General features: G+C 51.2%; 2 protein-coding genes across 2 annotated transcripts; both read right to left on the bottom strand.

Annotated features, from left to right (window-relative positions):
- Positions 1-302: 302 nt before the first annotated feature.
- Positions 303-9,533, bottom strand: LOC134433106 (cohesin subunit SA-3-like). Its single transcript, XM_063181992.1, has 10 exons — positions 9,434-9,533; positions 8,052-8,155; positions 7,094-7,183; positions 6,286-6,375; positions 5,495-5,698; positions 3,893-3,963; positions 3,209-3,296; positions 2,527-2,607; positions 1,523-1,615; positions 303-512 (listed from the first exon to the last, which is right to left on the bottom strand). Exons 1-10 carry the CDS (start codon positions 9,531-9,533, stop codon positions 342-344), a joined length of 1,092 nt encoding a protein of 363 aa, XP_063038062.1. The 3' UTR covers positions 303-341.
- A 3,639-nt stretch (positions 9,534-13,172) lies between these two features.
- On the bottom strand, positions 13,173-16,325 carry LOC134433107 (putative STAG3-like protein 2). The gene is made up of 6 exons (XM_063181993.1): positions 16,316-16,325; positions 15,530-15,603; positions 14,847-14,970; positions 14,211-14,309; positions 13,431-13,510; positions 13,173-13,284 (listed from the first exon to the last, which is right to left on the bottom strand). The coding sequence occupies exons 2-6, from the start codon at positions 15,568-15,570 to the stop codon at positions 13,173-13,175; spliced, it is 456 nt and encodes a 151-aa protein (XP_063038063.1). The 5' UTR covers positions 15,571-15,603; positions 16,316-16,325.
- Between the last annotated feature and the right edge of the window lie 19 nt (positions 16,326-16,344).

Here is a 16,344-nt window from a genome sequence, read left to right on the forward strand (position 1 = left end):
CCAGTCTCACCCTGGTGCTCAGGCCCAGTTTCAGGCTCCTCACTGAACACCAGGTCCAGCAGGGCCAGCCCCAGCTGTGTGGGCAGCCCCAGCTCCCCAATAAACCCCAATCAATCAATAAACCCCAATAAACCCCAATAAATCAATAAATGCCCAATAAATCAATAATCTCAATGCTCACCCTGGTGCTCAGGCTCAGTTTGGGGCTCCTCACTGAACACCAGGTCGAGCAGGGCCAGCCCCAGCTGTGTGGGCAGCCCCAGCTCCCCAATAAACCCCAATCAATCAATAAACCCCAATAAACCCCAATAAATCAATAAATGCCCAATAAATCAATAATTTCAATGCTCACCCTGGTGCTCAGGCCCAGTTTCAGGCTCCTCACTGAACACCAGGTCGAGCAGGGCCAGCCCCAGCTGTGTGGGCAGCCCCGGCTCCGGGCCCAGGCGCAGCCCCGGCTCCGGCAGCCCCGGGCCCAGCAGCAGCAGCAGGTCACACAGCACCAGGAACGCCTGCAGGGGGAAAATACCGGGGAAATAAATGGGGAAAATATCGGGGAAAAATGGGGAAAATATTGGGGAAATATCGGGGAAAAATGGGAAAATATTGGGAAGAAATGGGGAAAATATTGGGAATTTTGGGGATTTTTATTGAGGTTTTTTGGGATTTTTGGGGGGCATTGCTAGAGCTTTTTTTGGGGATTATTTTAATTTTTGGGGGATTTTTTTGGGACTTTATAGAGGCTTTTTGGGGACTTTTTTTGAGCTTTTTGGGGGATTTTTTGGGGGATTTGTTTGGATTTCCTGGGATGTTTTGAGAATCTTTTGGGATTTTTTAAAAGGTTTTTTAGGGATTTTCTTAGGTGTTTTGGGGGGATATTTTGGAAAATTTCTGGGGGTTTTTGTACAGTTTTTTAGGGGATCTTTTTAAAAATATTTTAGAGAATTTTTTTTTTTAGGATTTTTTAAAATTAATGGTTGTGATTTTTCAGAATTTATTGGGTTGTTTTTTTTTTTTGTTAGTTTGTTTTTTCTTTTGGCTTTTAAGTATTTTTTTGCACGACATTCCAGACCCCCAAAACCCCTGGAATGTTCTGGAACATTCCCCAGGAACCCCAAACCCCCCGGAATGCTCCACAATGGAATGTTCCAGAGCCCTCCATGAACCCCACGCTCCCCCCCCGGATGTTCTGGAACATTCCAGGTTCATTCCAGAACCCCAAACCCCCCAGAATGTTCCGGAATGGGACATTCCAGACCCACCCCAGGAACCCCAAACCCCCGGAATGTTCCAGAATGGAATGTTCCAGAGCCCTCCATGAACCCCAAACCCCCCGGAAGGTTCCGGAAGGTTCCAGAGCCCTCCATGAACCCCAAGCTCCCCCCCCGGATGTTCTGGAACATTCCAGGTTCATTCCAGAACCCCAAACCCCCCCGGAATGTTCCGGAATGGGACATTCCAGACCCACCCCAGGAACCCCAAACCCCCGGAAGGTTCTGGAAGGTTCCAGAAGGTTCCGGACCTTCTCCCTGAGGCCGGGCTCGGGCTCCGCGAGGCAGCTCTGGCACAGGGAGAGCAGCAGCGACGCCCGCGAGCGCAGATCCCGCACGGACTCCTGCAGATTGGGGAGAAAAACCCCAATTTTGGGAAAAAACCTGGGAATTTTGGGTGAAAAACGGGGAAATTTGGGGGGTTTGTTGGGGGTTTTGGGGCACAGAGAGAGGAATGAGGAGGCCCTGGAGGAAGATCCCGCACCGAGCCCTGCAGATTTGGGGAGAAAAATCCCAACTTTGGGAAATTCGGGGGAAAAAAAGGGAATTTTGGGTGAAAAATGGGGAAATTTGGGGTTTTATTGGGACTTCTTGGGGGTTTTGGGGGATTTTTGGGCTTTGGGGGCACAGGGAGAGGAATGAGGAGGCCCTGGAGCGCAGGTCCCGCAGGTACGCCCGGAAATTGGGAATTTTGGGTGGAAATTCGAGAGTTTTGGGAATAAACTCAGGAATTTTGGGTGGAAATTGGGGAATCTGAGGGGTTTGGGGAGGGGTTTGGGGTTTTATTGGGACTGTTGTGGGATTTGGGGTAAAACTGACGCATTTGGGGGGGGATTGAGGGAATTTTTTTGGAATTTTGGCAGGAATGGTGAGGACTTGGGAATCCAGGAATTTCCTGGGCATTTTTGGGGAGCTTTTGTGGAAATCTTGGGGGAATTTTGTGGGGAATTTTTGGGGGAATTTTTGTGGGAGATTCTGGGGGATTTTTGGGGAAGACTTTGTGGAAATTTTTGGGGAATTTTTGTGGGAAATTTGAGGTGAATTTGCGGGGATTTTTGTGGGAATTTCAGGGGATTTCTTGGGATTCTCAGGGAAATTTTGGGGGGGCATTCCGGGGGAATTTATGGGGGGATTTTCTTGGAATTTTGAGGCAATTTTGTGGGTATTTTTGGGGGGATTTTGTGGGAATTTTGGGGAAATTTGGGGGGGGATTTTTTGGGACTTTTTTTGGGGTGATTTAGCGTGATTTGCTCACCGGGGAGGCTCCGGAGTCGGGCACTCGGGAGAGCTCCCAGAACAGGTGGAAGAAGAGGCAGGACAGGGCCGGGATCGTCACCTGGGGGGAAAAAGTGTCACCAAATGGCACCAAAAGGGACAAAAATGGCCCCAAAATGAAAAAAAATGGCACCAAATGGGACCAAACGGAGCCTAAATTGCCCCGAAAGATCCGAAATGTCCCCAAACGGCCCCGAAATGACTCAAAGGTGTCCCCAAAGATCTCCAGGTGTCCCCAGGTGTGTCCCAGGTGTTTCTGAATGGCCCCAGCTGTGTCCCCAGTGTCCCCACTGTCCCCAGGTGTGTCCCCACTGTCCCCAGGTGTGTCCCCAGTGTCCCCAGTGTCCCCAGAGTCCCCAATGTCCCCACTGTCCCCAGTGTCCCCAGGTGTGTCCCAGGTGTCCCCAGGTGTGTCCCCACCTGTCCCGGCAGGTCCCTGGTGTCCCCTCAGTGTCCCAGGTGTGTCCCCAGGTGTGTCCCCAGGTGTGTCCCCACTGTCCCCAGGTGTGTCCCCACCTGTCCCGGCAGGTCGCCGGTGTCCAGCGCGCGCTGCAGGAGCTGTGAGTCCCCAATGTCCCCAGGTGTGTCCCCAGTGTCCCCAATGTCCCCAATGTCCCCAGGTGTGTCCCAGGTGTCCCCAGGTGTGTCCCCAGTGTCCCCACCTGTCCCGGCAGGTCGCCGGTGTCCAGCGCGCGCCGCAGGAGCTGCGACAGCGGCACAAAGAGAGCCCAGGGGGTCAGGTCGTGGTCGCTGCGGGGACAGAATGAGGACATTTGGGGACACTGGGGACAAAGTGGGGGGAAATGGGGAAATCTGGGGAAAAATGGAGAAAATTGGGGAGGAAAATGGGGAAATTTGGGGGAAAAATTGAGAAAATGACATTGGGGACAGTGGGGACATTTGGGGGGAAAATGGGGGTGAAATTTGGGGGGGGATTGGGAAAAATCAGATTTGGGGACACTGGGGACAAAGTGGGGAAATTTGGGAAGAACTGGGGAAAAATGGGATTGGGGACATTGGGGACATTTGGGACAAACGGGATTGGGGGACATTCGGGGGTAAAATGGGGGGCAAATCTGGGGGGGGAAACTGGGAAAATGAGATTTGGGGACATTGGGGACATTTGGGGGACTGGGGACATTGGAGGGGTTGGGGACACCGGGGGCCACCCCTGCCCTTGTCCCAAATGTCCCCAAATCTCATTTTTCCCAATTTTCCCCATTTTCCCCCCCCAAATTTCTCCATTTTTTCCCCAATGTCCCCAGGTGTCCCCAGCCCCCCCAGTGTCCCCAGGTGTCCCCAGATGTCCCCAATGTCCCCAGCCCCCCCAGTGTCCCCGGTGTCACTTGAAGAGCGCCGAGAGTCTCCTCAGGGTGGCCGCCAGCGCGTAAACGTCCTCCTCGTCTGGGGACACGGCCTGGGGACACAGATGGCATCAAAGTGGCACCAAATGTCACCAGAGTGTCCCCAGTGTCCCCAGAGTGTCCCCAGAGTGTCCCCAGAGTGTCCTCCTCGTCTGGGGACACGGCCTGGGGACACAGATGGCATCAGAGTGGCACCAAATCCCCTCCAGATATCCCAAAATGGCCCCAGATGTCTCCAAGGCTGTCCCAGGAATGTCCCCAAACCCCCCAGAATGTCCCCAAACCCCTCCCAATGTCCCCAAATGTCCCCAAATCCCCTCTCAAAGTCTCACCTGCAGCATCTCTGTCACCTGCAGGTGGCACCTGTCCCCCAGGCTGTCCCCAGTGTCCCCAGTGTCCCCAATGTCCCCAGTGTCCCCAATGTCCCCAGTGTCCCCAGGGCCTCACCTGCAGCATCTCTGTCACCTGCAGCTGGCACCTGTCCCCCAGGCTGTCCCCAGTGTCCCCAGGCTGTCCCCAGTGTCCCCAGGCTGTCCCCAGTGTCCCCAGTGTCCCCAGGGCCTCACCTGCAGCATCTCTGTCACCTGCAGGTGGCACCTGTCCCCCAGGCTGTCCCCAGTGTCCCCAGTGTCCCCAGGCTGTCCCCAGTGTCTCACCTGCAGCATCTCTGTCACCTGCAGGTGGCACCTGTCCCCCAGGCTGTCCCCAGTGTCCCCAATGTCCCCAGTGTCCCCAGGCTGTCCCCAATGTCCCCAGTGTCCCCAGGCTGTCCCCAGGCTGTCCCCAGTGTCCCCAGGCTGTCCCCATTGTCCCCAATGTCTCACCTGCAGCATCTCTGTCACCTGCAGCTGGCACCTGTCCCCAGTGTCCCCAGTGTCCGCAGTGTCCCCAGGCTGTCCCCATTGTCCCCAATGTCTCACCTGCAGCATCTCTGCCACCTGCAGCTGGCACCTGTCCCCCAGGCTGTCCCCAATATCCCCAGTGTCCCCAATGTCCCCAGTGTCCCCAGGCTGTCCCCAGTGTCCCCAGGGCCTCACCTGCAGCATCTCTGTCACCTGCAGCTGGCACCTGTCCCCCAGGCTGTCCCCAGTGTCCCCAGGCTGTCCCCATTGTCCCCAGTGTCCCCAGTGTCCCCAATGTCCCCATTGTCCCCAGTGTCCCCAGGCTGTCCCCAATGTCCCCAATGTCCCCAGGCTGTCCCCAATGTCCCCAGTGTCCCCAATGTCCCACCTGCAGCATCTCTGTCACCTGCAGCTGGCACCTGTCCCCCAGGCTGTCCCCAATGTCCCCAATATCCCCAGTGTCCCCCAGGCTGTCCCCAGTGTCCCCAGGGCCTCACCTGCAGCATCTCTGTCACCTGCAGGTGGCACCTGTCCCCCAGGCTGTCCCCAGTGTCCCCAGGCTGTCCCCAGTGTCCCCAGGCTGTCCCCAGTGTCCCCAGTGCCTCACCTGCAGCATCTCTGTCACCTGCAGCTGGCACCTGTCCCCCAGGCTGTCCCCAATGTCCCCAGTGTCCCCAATGTCCCCAGTGTCCCCAGTGTCCCCAGTGTCCCCAGGCTGTCCCCAGTGTCCCCAGTGCCTCACCTGCAGCATCTCTGTCACCTGCAGCTGGCACCTGTCCCCCAGGCTGTCCCCCAGGCGCCCCCTGGCGATGTCCCCCAGGCCGTGCAGGGACAGCTCGGGGTCGCAGAGCGCCCGCAGCGCCCGCGAGGCGGCCGAGAGAGCGGGCACGGGCTGGGAGTGCTTGGCAAAAACCTCCTGGATCTGCCCCAGAACCTGCTCCAGGTGCTGGAAATGAACAAAAACCTCCTGGATCTGCCCCAGAACCTGCTCCAGGTGCTGGAAATGAACAAAAACCTGCAATGAACCACAAAAACCTCCTGGATCTGCCCCAGAACCTGCTCCAGGTGCTGGGAGAGAAACAAAAACCTCCTGGATCTGCCCCAGAACCTGCTCCAGGTGCTGCAATGAACTGGGGGTTACTGGGATGGACTGGGAGTGAAAAAACGGGGAAAAATCCCCCAAAAAACGGGGAAAAAATGCCCAAAGAAACGGGAAAAATGGGGTTTGGGGGGAAAATGAGGTTTGGGGGTACTGGGATGGACTGGGATAGACTGGGACAAACTGGGATGGACTGGGACAAACTGGGACAGACTGGGACAAACTGGGAGGGGCTGGGACGAGGGTTACTGGTTTATACTGGTCCATACTGGTGTCCCTCACCCTCTCCATGCGCGCCGTGCGGAACAGGCCCAGCTCCAGGTGCTGGGAATGGACTGGGATGGACTGGGATGGACTGGGATGGACTGGGAGGGGCTGGGATGGGGGTCACTGGTTTATACTGGTCCATACTGGTTTATACTGGTGTCCCTCACCCTCTCCATGCGCGCCGTGCGGAACAGGCCCAGCTCCAGGTGCTGCAGCAGCTCCAGCAGCGCGGCCACGGCCTCGGGCTCCGCCGAGAACTGGGGAGAAATGGGGGAAAAAATGGGGAAAATGGGGAAAAATGGGGAAAAATGGGGAAAAAATGGGATTTCGGGGGGAAAAACTGGATTTTTGGCAGGGAAAATTGGGAAATTTGGGGGAAAAAACCAGAAAATTCCAGGGAAAACATGGGGATTCTGGGGGGAAAATGGGGACTTTGGCAGGGAAAGATGGGAATTATGGGGAAGGAATGGGAATTAGGGGGAGAAATGGAACTTTTGGAGGAGGAAAATGGAATTTTTGGGGAAGAATGGGAATTTTGGTGGGAAAATGGGAATTCTGAGAAAAAAAATGGGAATGTACGGGGAAAAAAGGAATTTTAGGAGAGAAATGGGAATTTGGGGGAGAAAATTGGGAATCTTGGAGAGAAAATTGGGATTTTGGGGGAAAATATCTGAAGTTTGGGGTAAAAATTGGAAATTTGGGGAAAGAAATGGGAGTTTCAGGGGGGCAATTCGGAATTTTGGGCAGAAAGTTGGGAATCTTGGAGAGAAAACTGTGAAATTTTAGAAAGAAAATGGAAATTTTGAGGGGAAAAATGAGAATGTTGGGGGAAAAAGCAGGAAAACACCGGCTGAAATGCCCCCAAAATCCCAAATGTGCCAAAAATCCCAATTGCCCCCGGTATTCCCGACGCCCCAAGTTGCCGGAATTTGAGGATTTTGGGGATTTTGGGCTTTTTTTGTGTTTTTTGCTGACCTTCTGCAGGAGCTGCGGCAGCGCCGGGATGAGGCTGCGGCTGAGCCGCTCCCGCTCCTCGCGCTGCTCCCGGCGCTCCCGAGGGGACACCTGGGGGAAAGGGGATGGGATCCTGAAATTCCCAAAATTCCCAACGCTCCCAACGCTCCAGGGGGCCCCGAGCCCCAAAAATCCCGAAATTCACAAAAATCCCCAAAATTCCAGCAGGTCCCCAAGCCCAAAAACCTCCAGGAGTTCCCAAAGTTTCCCCAATTCCGGAAGCTCCTGAGCCCAAAAACGCCCAGAATTCTGAAAACTCCCAAAATCCTGGGAGCTCCTAAATCCCCAAAATGCCCAGAATTCTCAAAACTCCCAAAATTTCAGGAGCTCCTAAATCCCCAAAATGCCCAGAATTCTGAAAACTCCCAAAATTTCGGGAGCTCCTAAATCCCCAAAATGCCCAGAATTCTGAAAACTCCCAAAATTTCAGGAGCTCCTAACCCCCCAAAATGCCCAGAATTCTCAAAACTCCCAAAATTTCTGGAGCTCCTAAATCCTCAAAATCTGGAATTCCCAAAATCCCAAAATTCCCCCAATTCCAGGAGCTCCTGAATCCCCAAAACCCCCTGGAATTTCCAGAACCCCCAAAATTCCGGGAGCTCCTGACATCCAAAAATCCCCAAAAATTCCCAAAATTCCTGAGCCTCAAAACTCTGGGAATTCCACCCAAAAAAACCTCCTGGAAATCCACAGAATTCTGGGAATTTCCAACCCCAAAATTCTCAGATTTCGTGACCCAAAATCCCCAAAAATTCCCTGAAAAAAAACCCTCCAAAAAATCCCTAAAGAAATTCCCAAAAAAAATCCATAAAAATTCCTGGATTTCCTGACCCAAAATCCCCAAATTTCCTCACCCAAAATCCCCAAATTTCCTCACCCCAAATTCCCCAAATCCCCCAAATCCCCAGATTTCCGGAACCTTCCGTGCCAGGCTCCGTCCCTCGGGGGGGTGTCCCCGGCACAGCCGGAGGGCGCTGCAGCTCAGGATCTCCACCAGGGCCTTCTCCTCATGCAGCTGGAGAGCTGGGAACCAGTATGGACCAGTATAAACCAGTATGGACCGGTATGAACCAGTATAAACCCATACAGACCAGTATAACCCAGTATAACCCAATATAAACCAGTGTAACCCAGTATAACCCAGTGTATCCCAGTGTAACCCAGTGTAACCCAGTGTAACCCAGTGTAACCCAGTATAACCCAGTATAACCCAGTATAACCCAGTCCATCCCAGTATAACCCAGCGCTGCAGCTCAGGATCTCCACCAGGGCCTTCTCCTCATGCAGCTGGAGAGCTGGGAACCAGTACGGACCAGTATAAACCAGTATGGACCAGTATGAACCAGTATAAACCCATACAGACCAGTATAACCCAGTATAACCCAATATAAACCAGTGTAACCCAGTATAACCCAGTGTATCCCAGTGTAACCCAGTGTAACCCAGTGTAACCCAGTGTAACCCAGTGTAACCCAGTATAACCCAGTATAACCCAGTATAACCCAGTCCATCCCAGTATAACCCAGCGCTGCAGCTCAGGATCTCCACCAGGGCCTTCTCCTCATGCAGCTGGAGAGCTGGGAACCAGTACGGACCAGTATAAACCAGTATGGACTGGTATGGACCGGTATAACCCAGTGTAACCCAGTGTAACCCAGTGTAACCCAGTGTAACCCAGTATAACCCAGTATAACCCAGTATAACCCAGTATAACCCAGTATATCCCAGTGTAACCCAGCGCTGCAGCTCAGGATCTCCACCAGGGCCTTCTCCTCATGGAGCTGCAGGGCTGGGAACCAGTATGGACCAGTATAAACCAGTATGGACCGGTATGAACCAGTATAAACCCATACAGACCAGTATAACCCAGTGTAACCCAGTATAACCCAGTGTAACCCAGTGTAACCCAGCGCTGCAGCTCAGGATCTCCACCAGGGCCTTCTCCTCGTGCAGCTGCAGGGCTGGGAACCAGTACGGACCAGTATAAACCAGTATGGACCAGTATAAACCAGTATGGATTATACACATCACTATGGACCAGTATAACCCAGTATAACCCAGTATAACCCAGTATAACCCAGTATAACCCAGTCCATCCCAGTATAAACCAGTCCCATACTGGTTCCCAGCAGCAGCCCTGTTGCCGTGTCCCAGTCCATCCCAGTATAACCAGTATAACCAGCCTAACCAGTACAATATCCATACTGGTTCCCAGCAGCAGGGCCGTTGCCGCGTCCCAGTCTAACCAGTATAACCCAGTCCATCCCAGTATAACCAGTATAACCAGTACAATATCCATACTGGTTCCCAGCAGCAGCCCTGTTGCCGTGTCCCAGTATAACCAGTATAACCCGTATAACCCGTACTGGTTCCCAGCAGCAGGGCCGTTGCCGCGTCCCATTATAACCCAGTCCATCCCAGTATAACCAGTATAACCAGTATAACCATACTGGTTCCCAGTAACAGCCCCGTTGCCGCGTCCCAGTATAACCCAGTCCATCCCAGTATAACCCAGTCCATCCCAGTATAACCAGTATAACCAGTATAACCGTACTGGTTCCCAGTAGCAGCCCCGTTGCCGCGTCCCAGTATAACCCAGTCCATCCCAGTATAACCCAGTCCATCCCAGTATAACCAGTATAACCGTACTGGTTCCCAGTAGCAGCCCCGTTGCCGCGTCCCAGTATAACCCAGTCCATCCCAGTATAACCCAGTCCATCCCAGTATAACCAGTATAACCGTACTGGTTCCCAGTAGCAGCCCCGTTGCCGCGTCCCAGTCCCGCAGGCGGCTCCCGGCGCAGTCCCACAGCGAATCCACCAGGTACGCCGCGTGCTCGTGCAGCTGGGGAGGCAAATTCGGGAAAATTTGGGTTAAAATCCCCAAAAATACAAAATTCCAAAAAAAAAAAAAAAAGGAATTTTCAAAAAATTCCCCAAAAATTCTGTAAAATTTGGCCAAAATTCCATCAAAACATCTCAAAGACTCTCAGATTTCTCTCCAAAATCCCTCACAAATTCGCACCCTAAATCCCCCCCAAATCCCCAAAATTGCCCCTCAAAATCCCTGAATTTTACCCCAAACTCCCTGAATTTCCCCAGAAGTCCCCAAAATCCCCGAGTTTCCCCCTATACGTTTCCAAATTCTCTCCCAAAATCCCCAAATTTCCTCCCAGATTTCTCAAATTCCCTCCCCAAAATCCCTGAAATTTTCCCCCAAAATCCCTGAAAGTTCCCCCTAAGAGATCCCCAAATTTTTCCCCCTAAATCCCCAAACTTCCTCCCTAAATCTCCCAAAATCCCCAATTTTTTCCCCAAATTCCCCCCAGAATTCCCCCCCAAAATCCCTCCAAAATCCCCCAATTTCCCCCCAAAACTCTCCATATTTTAGCCCCAAATCCCATCCAAAAATCCCACAATTTTACCCCAAACCCCACAGATTTTCCCCCCCAAAAATCCCCAAATTTCCTCCCCCAAATCTCTTCCCAGCATTGCCAAATTTTGCCCCAAAATCCTCAAATTTCATCTCTAAACCCCCCCAAATCCCCAAATCCCTCCTAAAAGTCCCCAAACTTCACGTCTAAATCCCCCCCAAATGCCCCAAAATCCCCAGATTTTACCCCAAAGTTCCCCAGATTGCCCAAATTCCCAGGTTTTCCCCAATGTCTAAATCCTCCCCAAATGCCCCAAAATCCCCAATTTTACCCCAAAATCCCCCGGACTCCCCGAACTCCCGGGTTTTCCCCAATGTCTCAATCCTCCCCAAATGCCCCAAAATCCCCGATTTCACCCCAAAATCCCCAAATTTTCCCCCCGGATTCCCGAATCTCCCCCATTTCCCACCTGGGAGCTGAGGAAGAAGCGCGCGAGGCCGAGCAGGAAACTCCGCGAGTCCCCGGGGCCGGCCCCGCGCCGGGCGGGCTCCAGCAGCCTGGATGGGGCAAAAAAACGGGAAATTGGGAAAAACGGGAAAAATGGGGGCGAAAATGGAGAGAATATGGGGAAAAATGGGGGAAAAATGAGGAAAGTGGGGGGAAAATGGAGGGAAAAAAGGGAAAAAATGGGAAAGAAACACAGGGGAAAAGGGGGAGAGAACAGGGGCAAATCGGGAAAGATACAAAAAAGAGGGAAAACGGGAAAAAGAAAGAAAAATAAAAGGGAAAAAAAGGAAAAAAAAAAAAAAGGGATGGGAGGGAAAAGGTTGGGACAAACAAGGCGCCCCCTCCCTCCCTCCCTTTCCCCAGGGACCGGGAAGGGCCGGGGTGGGAAACCCAAAGCTCCGGGATGAAGAAATTCCGGGATGAAGAAATTGAACATTTTGGGATGAAGAAATGGAACATTTTGGGCTGAGGAAAGGGAACATTTTGGGCTGAGGAAAGGGAACATTTTGGGCTGAGGAAAGGGAACATTTTGGGATGAAGAAATGGAACATTTTGGGTGAAGCAATGGAACATTTTGGGATGAGGAAAGGGAACATTTTGGGCTGAGGAAATTGAACATTTTGGGCTGAGGAAAGGGAACATTTTGGGATGAGGAAAGGGAACATTTTGGGATGAGGAAAGGGAACATTTTGGGATGAGGAAAGGGAACATTTTGGGATGAGGAAAGGGAACATTTTGGGATGAAGAAATTGAACGTTTTGGGATGAGGAAATTGAACATTTTGGGCTGAAGAAAGGGAACATTTTGGGATGAAGAAATGGAACATTTTGGGCTGAGGAAAGGGAACATTTTGGGCTGAGGAAAGGGAACATTTTGGGCTGAGGAAAGGGAACATTTTGGGCTGAGGAAATTGAACATTTTGGGATGAGGAAAGGGAACATTTTGGGTGAGGAAATGGAACATTTTGGGATGAAGAAATTGAACATTTTGGGCTGAGGAAAGGGAACATTTTGGGTGAGGAAATGGAACATTTTGGGATGAAGAAATTGAACATTTTGGGCTGAGGAAAGGGAACATTTTGTCTGCAGCCATCCCAAACGCAGCGCTGAGGGAATCGCAGCTGCCGGGAGGGGCCGGGGCCGATCCCAGCAAATCCCCCGGGAGCGGGAGGGGTCGGAGCCACAGCCCGGGAGGGAGCGGGAGCAGAACCTTCGGCTGGGCTGCAATTTCCAGGGCTTGGGGATGCAATTCTGAGGGTTTGGGGCTGCAGTGCTCAGGGTTTGGGGCTGGAATTCTGAGGATTTGGGGCTGGAATTTACAGGGGTTTGGGGCAGGAATTCTTCAGGACTTGGGGCTGGAATTCTCAGGATTTGGGGCTGCAATTTTCAGGGGTTTTGGGGCCGGTATTCTGAGGATTTGGGGTTGGAATTTTCAGGGTTTTGGGGCCAGAATTCTGAGGATTTTGGGGCTGGAATTTTCAGGGTTTGGGGCTGCAATTCTGAGGATTTGGGGGTTGCAATTTTCAGGGGTTTGGGGCTGGAATTCTTCAGCATTTGAGGCTGGAATTTTCAGGGTTTTGAGGCTGGAATTCTGAGGATTTTGGGGCTGGAATTCTCAGGGTTTTGGGCTGGAATTCTTCAGGATTTGAGGCTGGAATTTTCAGAGTTTTGGGGTTGGAAATCCAGGGGTTTTGGGGCTGGAATTCTGAAGATTTTGGGGCTGGAATTTTCAGGGTTTTGGGGTTGGAATTTTCAGGGTTTTGGGGCTGGAATTCCCAGGATTTTGAGGTCGGAATTCCCAGGGCTTTTAGGCTGGAATCCCTGGGATTTTGGAGTTGGGATTCCCAGGATTTTGAGGCTGGAATTTTCAGGATTTTGGGGCTGGAATTCCTGGGATTTTGGGGTTCAAAATTCCCAGATTTTGGGGCTGGAATTCTGAGGACTTGCAGACTAGAATTCCCCTATTTTGGTTGTTAACTGCCAGGTTTTGGATGAAATTCCCATTTTTCACCTCTGGCACAGGAACTTCCCAGCAGCTGAAGCCAGAATTCACATTTTTAGTGCAGAAATTCCCATTTTAGTGCAGCAATTCCCATTTTTAGGGCAGCAATTCCCATTTTAGTGCAGCAATTCCATTTTTAGTGCAGAAATTCCCATTTTCTCACCTCTGGCACAGGAAGCTGCCCGCGGCCGAGGCGAGGGCGCGGCTGCTGACGAACACCACGGGGAAGATGCTCTGGCAATCCTCGGGGCTCAGCGCCTCCTCCAGGTTCCTGCGGTTATCCCAGGCATTTCGGGGATGCTGGGTCCCCAATTCCCCTTCCTCAGCCCAAAATTCCCAAATTTACCCCCCAAAACCCCAAATTTCCCCCTTAATTTGCCCCAAATTCCCAATTTCCCCCAAAATGCCCAGTCTCACCTGTCCATGTCCGTGAGCAGCCTCAGCACCTCCAGGGCCACCTGGGGCTCCTTGTCGTGAGCCATGGCCACCAGCCGGGGCTGGGAGCGCCAAAATCCCCACAAAAATCCACAAAAATCCACAAACATTCACAAAAATCCACAAACATTCCCCAACATTCTGGGATTTGGGCACCCCCAGTCCCATTTCCCCACTTTCCCCCTTTTCCAGGCCTTTTAAATTCCATTTTATTGCATTTTAATTCCATTTTTATCCATTTTCCCTCTATTTTCCCTCATTCCAGGGATTTTTCTCCATTTTCCCAATTCCAACCCCATTTTTCCCATTATTCCCAATTTTCCCTCCCATTCTCCTCTCACCCCATTTTCTTAATTTATTTTTCTTTCTCCCATTTATCCCATTTATTTTTCCCATCTCCCCGTTTTTTTCCCCATTTATTTTTTCCTATTTTCCCGATTTATTTTTCCCTTTCCCCCTGATTTTTCTCATTTATTTTCCCTCCATTTCCCCCATATTTCCATTTACTTTTCCCATTTTCCCCCCTTTTTTCCCCATTTATTTTGTCCCTTTTCCCCCGTTTATTTTTTCCCATTGTCCCCAGTTATTTTCCCTTTCCCCTCCATTTTTCTCATTTATTTTTCCCCCATTTCTCCATTTACATTTCCCATTTTTCTCCCCAATATTTCATTTTTTTTCCCATTTTTCCCCCGTTTTTTCCCATTTTTCCCCATTTATCCCCATTTTCCCATTTCTCTCCCCAATTTTCCCGTTTTTGCCCACCTTGAACCTGTCAGTGAAGAGCTCCAGGCCCGGGGCCATCTCGGGGACTCCATAAATTCCCTGCAGGGCCCTCACGCAGCGCAGCCGAACCTCCCCCTGCTGCAAGGGGAAAAATGGGGAAAAAATGGGATTTTACAGCCCAAATTCCCCCTGCTGCAAGGGGAAAAAATAGGAATTTCTGGAATTTTCACTCATTTTCCCCCACATTTTCCCCAGATTTCCCCACTTTCCAAGATTTTCTCCCAGATTTTTGCATTTTTTTCCCTATTTTTGGGGATTCTTTCCCCATTTTTCCAGAATTTCTGCCCACCTTGTCGTGCAGGGTCCAGCCCAGGTATTTCAGGTGCTGTCAGTGAGGAAGGACCCAGGAATTTCCCATTTTCCCCAATTTTTTCCCCGTTTTTTTCCATTTTTTCGGATTTTTTCCCCGTTTTTTCCCATTTTCCCATCTTTTCCCCCATTTCCATGCCCACCTTGTCGTGCAGGGTCCAGCCCAGGTATTTCAGGTGCTGTCAGTGAGGAAGGACCCAGAAATTTCCCATTTTTCTCCATTTTTTCCCCATTTTTCTCCATTTTTTCGGATTTTTTCCCCGTTTTTTCCCATTTTCCCATCTTTTCCCCCATTTCCATGCCCACCTTGTCGTGCAGGGTCCAGCCCAGGTATTTCAGGTGGCTGTCAGTGAGGAAGGAGCTGGGGAATTTCCTCACCCACACCCCGAGCTCCTCCATGCAGATCCCGCGGATCTCGGGCACCACGTCCCTGTCCCAGAGAATTACTGAAATCAGCCCCAAAATCCCCCAAAATCCACCCAAAATCCACCAAAATCCCTCCAAATCCACCCAAAATCCCCCAAAATCCACCCAAAATCCCCCAAAATCCACCCAAAACCCCCTCTGACTCCAAAATCCTCCCCGTGCCCCAAAATCCCCCATTTAAACCCAAAACTCCCCAAAATCCCCCTTTGACCCCAAAATCCACCTGTGGAAACCCAAAATCCTCCCTTTGATGCCAAAATCCTTCCCTGTGCCCAAAAATCCCCTCTTTAAGCCCAAAATCTCCCCTGGATCCCAAAATGCCGCCTGTGCCCCAAAACCTCCCCTTTGCCCCTTTTCCTGATTTTTTTCCCATTTTTTCCCAATTCCCCCCGTTATTTTCTCCTTTTTCCCCATTTTATTCCATTTTCCCTCATCCCAATCCCATTTTACCCATTTCCCCCATTTTCCTGCCATTTCTCCCTATCCCAATCCCATTTTTTCCCCCTTTTCCTCCATTTTTCCCCATTTTCTCCATTTTTCCTGATTTTTCCCCATTTTCTCACCGGTACCGATGCACGAAGACGCCCTTGAAGATCCCGTTCATCAGCAGCTCCAGCTCCTCCTGCTGCTCCCTCAGCTGGGATTACCAAAATCCCCAAAATCCCACCCAAAATCCATCAAAATTCACCCAAACCCCAAAAAATCCCACCAAATCCCCAGAAAATTCCCACCAAAATTCACCAAAATCCACCAAAATCCACAAAATTCCCCCCAAATCCCGTTCATCAGCAGCTCCAGCTCCTCCTGCAGCTGCAGTACCCAAAATTCCCCAAATCCCTCCCAAAATCCACCCAAATTCCACTCAAAATACTCAAATTTCCACCTAAACCTCCCCAAAATTACCAAAATCCCCCAAATCCACCTAAAATCCAAAATTCCCAAATATTCCCCTAAAATATCCCAAAATTACCAGATTTTCGCCTATAATCCCCCAAAACTCCCAATTTCCACCTCAAGTCCTCCGAATCCCATCAAAAATCCCAAATTTCCACCTAAAACCCCCCCAAATTCCCAAATGTTCACCCAAAACCCCCAAAATTCTGATTTTACCCCATTTTCCCCCAACTTGCCCCATTTTTTCCCATTTTCCTGGGTTTTTTCCCCATTTTTCCCATTCTCCCCTGGTTTTATCCCTGGTTCCCTCCAGTTCCCCCCCACATTTCCCCATTTAGTTCTCATTTCACCCTGGTTTTCCCCCATTTTTTATCAGTCAGATTTTCCCATTTTCTTCTGCATTTTCCCCCCGTTTTTGCCCCAAATCCCCGTTTTTCAGCCCATTTCAGCCCCACCTGCAGCTGTCTGTCCCCTGAGTCCCTCC

This window comes from Melospiza melodia, unplaced genomic scaffold, assembly GCF_035770615.1.
Source record: "Melospiza melodia melodia isolate bMelMel2 unplaced genomic scaffold, bMelMel2.pri scaffold_138, whole genome shotgun sequence".
NCBI classification, from domain to species: domain Eukaryota; kingdom Metazoa; phylum Chordata; class Aves; order Passeriformes; family Passerellidae; genus Melospiza; species Melospiza melodia.

Excerpts from the sequence above, each read along its gene's own strand:
- LOC134433106 (XM_063181992.1), bottom strand. The coding sequence starts at position 9,533 with ATGGGACGCGGCAACGGCCCTGCTGCTGGGAACCAGTACGGGTTATAC. Across the intron at positions 2,608-3,208 it reads CCGGCGACCTGCCGGGACAG|GTGACGATCCCGGCCCTGTC; the intron begins GTGGGGACACTG and ends TTTTCCCCCCAG. Across the intron at positions 1,616-2,526 it reads CCGACTCCGGAGCCTCCCCG|GAGTCCGTGCGGGATCTGCG; the intron begins GTGAGCAAATCA and ends CCCAATCTGCAG.
- LOC134433107 (XM_063181993.1), bottom strand. The coding sequence starts at position 15,570 with ATGAACGGGATCTTCAAGGGCGTCTTCGTGCATCGGTACCG. Across the intron at positions 14,971-15,529 it reads GTCTTCGTGCATCGGTACCG|GGACGTGGTGCCCGAGATCC; the intron begins GTGAGAAAATGG and ends TCTCTGGGACAG. Across the intron at positions 13,511-14,210 it reads TCTTCACTGACAGGTTCAAG|CCCCGGCTGGTGGCCATGGC; the intron begins GTGGGCAAAAAC and ends TGGCGCTCCCAG.